The following is an 8,204-nucleotide window of genomic DNA, read 5'->3' on the forward strand; positions in this document are numbered from 1 at the left end:
ACCACTTGCTAATGTTACTGAATCTGTGGAAGCCACCGCAAGAAGTAACGAATAACGAGCCTATCTAAATCCCAGTAACGAGTAACGCGTTCCTGATTTTGGCATAATAACTAGTTACCATGCTCGTTACCACAATAATAACGTAGTTACTGTAACGCGTTACTTAATAACGCGTTAGTCCCAACACTGCTGATATCCCTAAAGTCTAACTGATTTTGTCTGCTAAAGTGTTCCCTTTATTTATTTTTAGCATTGTAGTAGAAAACAAACACAGCAACATTTCTTGGATGCATTGGCCGGGTATATAAAAATGTTCTAAAAGTTCCAGGTCATGCACAAAATGTAAATGAATCTAAATTAAAACACTACCCTGAACACCTTGCAATGCATCTACCATCAAATTCAATGCAATGCGATAGCAAATGTGGAATCACAGATATTTTTCAAACAATAGTCTCCACAGAAAATAAGGCACATTTACAAGTGCCCCCTCAACAGAAAATTATAACTGTGAGCAGGAAAATAGTTTTGCAGCCCAACATGTATCCACTTTTCACTGAGTGCTGTTCATTGCACAAAGCCAGAACTTGATAGATGAGGGCATTTAGTTTCCTTTGTGCAAACCTTTTGATGCCAAAAACCTGTCAAAAACCTACACCAGCAATCATAAGAACTACTTTCTAAAGAAAGGAGAAGTAGTAAAAGACATTTAGAAATACAAAGGAACTGCAGCAAAATCAAAGCATGACACATGTCAGCTGCCAGAGCAAATAAGAACTTTTTTTTCTTATCTCAGGGCCTCTTGAATTAATGTTTCTTTTATGAATAAGAACCCAGCCAGCAACTTTATGTGTTGAATATTAAGTGTAACATTTCATTCATTTTTTGGCGACGTTCATTTATCTTTTTATTGTTATAAAAACGAAAGCACTTGATTTTGTTTTTCAGTTCATTTCACAGTTGATGAGCTTCCTGATCGGCTTAGTCAGCGCGGTGTTCTGCGGTCACCTGGGAAAGACGGAGCTGGCAGGGATGATGTTAGCAATGGCAGTAAGCTATCTCGATGCGTTTTTTGTTTCTACTTTTTTTGCTATTGTGAAATGTTGAAAATCGCTTCAATAGCCTTTTTTGCCTTTAAATAAGTATTATACTCACGCATTCAGCTTTTCATTTGTGAGCCTGAGGTTCTTCTGTAATGTAATAAAGTTTAATTTCAATGCAGGTCATAAATATCACAAGTATTTCCATCGGCTATGGTTTGATATCAACATTTGATACTCTCATAACCCAGGTACAATTCACTTTATTCATCTAATCGGGTCAGTCTTAAACACAGTCTGCTTTTTCAGACTTGTGGTTACCCTTTTTCTTGCACCTCAGCAAATACTATGAGATTTTCCTTTTTACCATTTTGCTTTCAGACTTATGGAAGTGGTAACCTGAAGCGTGTAGGAGTGATACTCCAAAGAGGAGTTTTGATCCTCCTCTTAGCCTGTTTCCCCTGCTGGGCTCTCCTTATTAACACTCAGTCCATTTTGCTGGCTGTCAAGCAGAGCACGCAGGTTGCAAGGTGACCTTCTTACACAAATCAAACTGACATCAATGGCACATATACACTTATTACTCACAAAGTTATTCAGTGTGGGTTCTGCACTTACTTACAATCTCCCCTTTTCTCTCTGCCATAAAGACTGTCACAGCTGTATGTGAAGATCTTTATGCCGGCTCTGCCAGTGAGTTCAGCTGCCACCACGCTTTTCCCAAATGTCTTTTGTATCTCCTTCCATAATGTGTTGCATTATCAGTCTAATTAACCCCCATTCAACACGTTGGGTTCGGCAGGCTGCCTTCATGTACCATCTGCAGGGGAGGTATCTTCAGAATCAGGTGCATTTGATGACTGCAAAACACTGGTGTGAAACAAAATATTAATGAGATGTCTTGGAGTATGCAATGACATTGTTTTGTGTGTTGCTAGAGAGACATTTTTGGGGGGAAAATAGCAAAAATAACAGCAGGTGCACCAAAACCCTGTGTTTTTCATACAGTTTGCTTTGGCTCACAGGGCATCATGTGGCCCCAGGTGCTATCCGGAGCCATAGGAAATGTTTTAAATGCTGTTATCAATTACATCCTCCTCAGTGTTCTGGATCTGGGGATTGCGTAAGTACACACCATCACTCCCTGCTCCCCTTAGTTAATGTTTTACACTAATCAGCTTTGGAAAGCAATATAATGTTGATTACTGATAGTCAGCTGAATGCTTAATCTGGGAACGTCTTTGTATGTGCAACTTTCCTTTTCTACTTTTCTATTGCTTAACATTCAAGCGGATCCGCAGCTGCCAATGCCATCTCACAGTACTCCCTGGCTGTGTTTCTGTTTTTATGCATCTACATCAAAGGGCTGCACATACCTACATGGGATGGCAAGTTTACTAGATATACTTTTTCTTCAAATTTTCAAATTAAGTGACAGGATATCAGAGAAAGGGCAAAGCCACTCTCTTGGAACTAATACTTTGCTCCTCATTACAATTATAGTAATCAGTTGTGCATAAATTCTTTAAGGGTGTTGCTATTTAAACTGACTGGACTCCACATTACAATCATTATGGAGGATTTAGTTTGTGATGCTATTATATTTTTAAATTGTCCTCAGAGTGTACACGAAAAATACTAAAAGACAAGCCAGCAAATACTTTTGAAAAACCTATTTTTTTAAAAAGCACATTTACACCTTAATTATAGATTTGTTATGTAATTTGTTAAATTACATCAGCTTTGCTGTCGGTGAACATGTACAAGCTGTTTGTTTTTTAAATCATTACTTTATTTAGTTTTTATTCCTTAATATGTGCTGAGTTGAAAACTTGTCTATATATGTAAAAGTCAATTTTTTTGACATTTGGGTTTCAGTGTTTAGCTAACATGCTTAAGCTAGCTAAAGAGCAACATAGCTGAGGTAGAAGAATTACAATTTTAAATAATTTAGGCATATTTTTGTCCTTCAAAGCGAGTGTGATACATAAAGTTCCTAAAAATTAAGGAATGCTAGCATGCTAACACACTGCTAGAAACGCCTTGTAGCATAGTAGATACTGAAAGAAGTGTAATTTAAATGGCAGCACAGTGTAAAGAAGGCAAATGTGAGCATTTAGCTAAACCTTTCATACCTTCTGTTATCTTTCAGGATGGTCTGGAGATTGCCTGCAAGAATGGGGTTCCTTCCTCCACTTGGCCCTCCCCAGTATGCTGATGTACTGTCTGCAGTGGTGGTTGTATGAGATTGCAGGGTTCCTGGCTGGTGTCATCAGTGAAACAGAGTTGGCGGCTCAGTCTGTAGCTTATGAAGTGTCTACTGTCGTTTTCATGGTAACTCGTTTTTTGATATAGTTATTTAAACATTTTTTAAAGGTATGTGCAAGAGGGCTCATAACTGAGTAGCGTATTGATAATAACTGTAACACTGTGTCACTAATCCACACACACTCAAAATATATTTATGCCCAAAATGCTGATATAAGTTATTTGATTACATGTAAATTCTCCACATAGTTTTGTTACATTATTGCAGTGTCAAATGAAATGTACTTGATTGGTATAAATTCAATTTAAGCTTCTTCTTTTTTTGCTTAATGATTAATTATTTAAATATTTGTATATATTTCAGTTTCATTTTACTTAAAATTAGTGATTCATGTTTATTCATGTGGTGAATAATTGTGAAAAAAAAAAGATCTTTTGCCACATTGGCGAGCCTGTATATTGAGTTTATTTTACACACATTACATAAAGTTATTGATAAATTCTAAAGTAACTAAATGATTTTCATGAGCAAAATGTTACTCTGTTACTGTGAAGTAATTGCTAACATTTGCTCTTCCACAGTTTCCTGTAGGCTTTTCTGCTGCTGCCAGTGTTAGGGTTGGAAAGGCTCTTGGTGGTGGGAACACAGAACAAGCTAAGCTGTCCAGCAAGGTCTCCCTTCTCTGTGCATGTATGAAATTATATTACATGCACATTACATTATATTATATTGGGATGTCACACCAAAATCAGAATTTCCTGTTTTAGTATGCTGTTGTCAAATGAAAAATATCTCAAAAATGAGAGCAAGAAAATAATTATATGCCTAGTTAATTTATTGCTCACATTTTAAAAAACGCCTTTCTTATATCCAATCCAGTGATTGTCTCATGTTTCCTTGGAGCCGGTATTGGTATAGCCAAGGATGTGATTGGTTACATATTTACCACAGAGAGGTGAGTAATACAGAGAGGTGAATAAACTTGTGTGTTTATCCTTGGTGCAGAAACTATGAGTATATGTCAGTCATGAGTAATTCATCATGTATTAACTTCAGTACTAATCCATCTGTGCTTCTTAATACACAAAAGTAAGTCATGGAGTTCCACAGGGGTCTGTAGTGGTAACCAATACTTTACATTATACATGTTCCCATTATATAATATTATTTGAATTATATTATTTGACACTGAATAACATTTTCATTGCTATGCAGCTGACATCCAGCTTAATGGCATAAAGGCCTGGGTGACCTCTCATTTCATACTTCTAAATTCAGACATAACTAAGGTTATAACCTGATATTTATCTTAGAAGGCGTTTCTTTGGCTTACCTCAATGATACTGAAAAGCTACTTCATGAATGTATTACTTCTAGGCTGGACTATTTTAATTCATTATTATCAGCTTGCTTTAAAATCTCCCTGAATAACCTTCAGTTGATTAAAAAAAATGTTCCAGCAAGAATATTAACTGATACTAGAAAGGGGGACAATATTTCTCCCATATTAGCTTCTCTTTATTGGGTTACTTGTGGCTGAAGGTAAAATAAGGTAAAATGGGAGGCAGAGCCTTCTGCTTTCAGAGTCCTGTTCTGTGGAACCAGCTCCCAGTTTGGATCAGATGACCCTGAGCTATCCATTAATTACACTGCAATACGACTAGGCTACTGGGGGGTTCCCGTGATGCACTGACCATGTGCTTTGTGCTTATATACCACTCTGCATTCAATCAATAATAATTATGGAACTCTGGCTTTTTTTAGATGCGTGTCTTGTCCTGATTCTCTCTGCTGTCTTCTCATTCTCTTCACCCTCGACCGGTCACAGCAGACAGTTCTGCTGGAGGTTTCTTCCTGTTAAATGGGAGTTTGTTCCCTTCCCAGCTTCAGCCACTTGCTTGCTCATAATGGGTCACGTGATTGGGGTTGGAGTTTTTTTTCTACTGTTGTGGGATATTTACGTTCCAATATGAAATACCTTGAGGAGACTGCTGTTGTGAATTGGCACTATATAAATGAAACTGAATCTAATTAAATTGGCTTACTCCTACTTACTCCTCTATTTCAGAGACATTATACAGAGGGTGGCTAATATCATGAAGATATACAGTTTCATCCATGTTGCTGAGACTATTGCGGTGAGATCCTTCCCAGTTCAAAAACACTTTTTCCCTCTGCTGAGCAAAACCAGCCTGATGTGTCGACAGAAAACTTTTATTTGCTTTTTTACCTTCACAGGGTGTGTCAGGAAGCATTGTCAGGGGGGCAGGGAAGCAGAAGATTGGTGCGCTGTGCAGCTTGGTGGGATACTACCTCATTGGGTTCCCGATTGGAGTATCTTTAATGTTCCCTGTGAAAATGGGAATTTTTGGTTAATGTCAACAATATATTTTTGCAGCATATACAAAAGATAGTTAAATTATATTTACACTAACAACTAACTGATGACTTTCTATCTCTGTTGCAGGGCTTTGGACTGGGTTTTTAATTAGTACTTCTTTACAGTCCATGTTTTTTATAACTTTCCTGTGTAAACTAAACTGGACGAAAGCCACTGAGGAGGTAAGTCCTGGGTGAGGAAGAGGAAGATACAGTCATGTAAAAAAGAACATGTTAAGTCGTGTGAAAAAAGCTTCCAGAGCCACTTTTAGTAGCAAGAACTAGAAGTAATATATTTCAATGTGACTTTATCAGAAGGAGTTTCAGTCTCTCATGTTGTTGTGGAGGATATTTTTTACAACAGCGCTCCAGTTTGTTGAGACTTGCTGGTATTTGTTTATGCACAGTTCTCTTAGGGTCCCACCAAATTTCATTTTCAATCAGTCTGAGGTCTGGACTTTGACTGGGGCACTCCAACACCTTGATTCGGATTTAGTTTTTTGTTGTTGTTTTTTACCCTTTCTGTTGTAGATCTGCTGCTGTGCTTGGGATCATTGATGGTCTTACAGTTGACTCCAGAATACGTCGGTATACAGAGTTCATAGTTCTATCAATGACTGCAATGTGCCCAGATCCTATAGCTAACCTCTTCAATTACTCCTTCACCACTGTGCGTGACAGTTGGTATGAGGTCCCAGAAAGTTGATCCTTTTCATCTGGATGTAGTGTTTTAAGTGGGAGAAGCCATTTTGTTAGTCATCCAAATGACCCCTTCAGCCTCACGTGACTGCAGGTTTCCCCAACTAACACCACTGACCAACACTGGGCCATGAGCACAGTTTCCTAATCATTAACATGCAAATTGTCAAGACCATTGCTTAATGGCCATTCACAGAGAATTAGGGAATGACTAGAAAAACAGCATTGTAAGATTCTGAAATAGCCTGACACAAAGGATGACCAAAGTTCTTTGCTTAGGCAGCGGTTGTCCTTCTTCTCTTCTGGAATGTGTGGAGCATTCTTTAGTGGACTTCCCAGCTTTCACAACATGTCCAGCTGGAATAACCACATTCACTCAGGGCCTTTCTGATATGATGTTCCTCTGCTTTCAAGATGAGATAAGAGCATTTTTCTCCAAAAGAGAGACGTTTTTGTGCTTTGTTCAGATACAGCTTTACAAACCTAAGCTGTGCTGCTATGTTGTTATTACAGAGATTCTTCTGAGAACCTTTCCAAAGAAGTCATGTTTGTTCAGCGTTTTTCTCAGTGTTCTGAGGCCTGTGTAGTCAGAGACCTAGCTTATGCGTTTTCGGCATTTTCTCTTTCGTGTGAATGTAAGAAATGTAGTTAATGTAATGTTAACACGATCTATGTAAAATCTGGGATCTGTGTTATTTTTAAAATACTTTTTTTTTTCTTGTTTTTTAATATCTCTGAATAGGCACTTGTAAGAGCAGGAGTCCAAATTACAGAGAGGAATACTAATGGTAAGCAAAAAAAAAATTTCCTTCAGTAGCTTTTGGTCATTTTTCTGGGAAATAAGATTACCGTGATTTTAAAGTTTCCCTGAGCACCCTGGACCCAAGGGAAAAATGCATAACGACCAGCCGATCCAGTTCTGTGATTCCAGTAGAAGAAAGGCCAGAGCCACTCAATTCAGATGAGAGGGCCTTGGGCGCCATGGCCTTATCCACCAGGCAGCTGGTGTTACGACGTGGTGCCACTGTGCTGCTAATGTTCGTCATCCTTGCTGCTGGAGTTATCATCAGCGAGATTCTCATCAGACGCCTTGAAAAGTGATTGAATAATGTGTGCAGTACAAAACAAACAAACAAGTCTGCCTTTAGGAGTATATGTGACATGTATCATAGTAAAGCATATCTTATAAACCAGCTTAATATTTATCACAGGATGCTGTGAAGTTCTGTCTGCACCCATAATATGAAGTAATTAGGATGACTGTGAAGACTGTGAATTGCCCCATCTCAACTAATTCATCATTTAAAATATTCAGTCCAACTTTTACACAATTTTAGGCCATTTTGTTTTCTGCACTTAGTGCATGAGATGGCAAATAGCAGCATTAGAATGAGCAGTAATTACTGAGCTTTCTAAAAGTCAAACACGCTTCTTGGGGCTGAATTATAGCTTCATTTCCTGACATTACTGCACAATCAAAATGTCTTTAAAGCCACAGAATATTATCTGCTTGCCATTTCAGTAGTAGTATTTGAGGTCAGTTTTATAGCTCTTTCTAGATCTAATTTAATCCATAGTCGGAAAAATATAGTAAAAAATAGGGCTTAACTGAATGAAAAGCCAAACTGAAAATAGTTACTGTATAGACAAGACGTTCTTTTTTATAGGAACATGCTGTGTAAGCTGAGCACCAATCGAGACTGTGAAATAAATAAAATTTCCCATCCTACAATTCATAGCCTGAATTGGTGCCGCAATTAGAACCTAACATGATTAAAGGTTATATTTAGGCTACAGCACATCTGTGGAAGGGTGCT

At 37.9% G+C, this 8,204-nt stretch overlaps 1 protein-coding gene across 1 annotated transcript in view; it reads left to right on the plus strand.

Annotated features, from left to right (window-relative positions):
- LOC102208126 (multidrug and toxin extrusion protein 1-like) overlaps positions 1–7,488 on the plus strand; it is a 17,448-nt gene extending 9,960 nt beyond the window's left edge. The window contains exons 4-18 of the mRNA XM_005751049.1: positions 949–1,050; positions 1,223–1,291; positions 1,422–1,570; positions 1,691–1,733; positions 1,843–1,887; positions 2,066–2,163; positions 2,331–2,428; positions 3,193–3,374; positions 3,891–3,999; positions 4,189–4,264; positions 5,378–5,447; positions 5,548–5,680; positions 5,777–5,871; positions 7,130–7,175; positions 7,319–7,488. Of these exons, the coding sequence (XP_005751106.1) occupies positions 949–1,050; positions 1,223–1,291; positions 1,422–1,570; positions 1,691–1,733; positions 1,843–1,887; positions 2,066–2,163; positions 2,331–2,428; positions 3,193–3,374; positions 3,891–3,999; positions 4,189–4,264; positions 5,378–5,447; positions 5,548–5,680; positions 5,777–5,871; positions 7,130–7,175; positions 7,319–7,488 (1,485 nt within the window). The remainder of the gene's footprint in view (positions 1–948; positions 1,051–1,222; positions 1,292–1,421; positions 1,571–1,690; positions 1,734–1,842; positions 1,888–2,065; positions 2,164–2,330; positions 2,429–3,192; positions 3,375–3,890; positions 4,000–4,188; positions 4,265–5,377; positions 5,448–5,547; positions 5,681–5,776; positions 5,872–7,129; positions 7,176–7,318) is intronic.
- The last annotated feature ends 716 nt before the right edge of the window (positions 7,489–8,204 follow it).

This window comes from Pundamilia nyererei, unplaced genomic scaffold (genome assembly GCF_000239375.1).
Source record: "Pundamilia nyererei isolate P.nyererei 1_Seehausen unplaced genomic scaffold, PunNye1.0 scaffold00297, whole genome shotgun sequence".
In the NCBI taxonomy this organism is placed as follows: Eukaryota; Metazoa; Chordata; class Actinopteri; order Cichliformes; family Cichlidae; genus Pundamilia; species Pundamilia nyererei.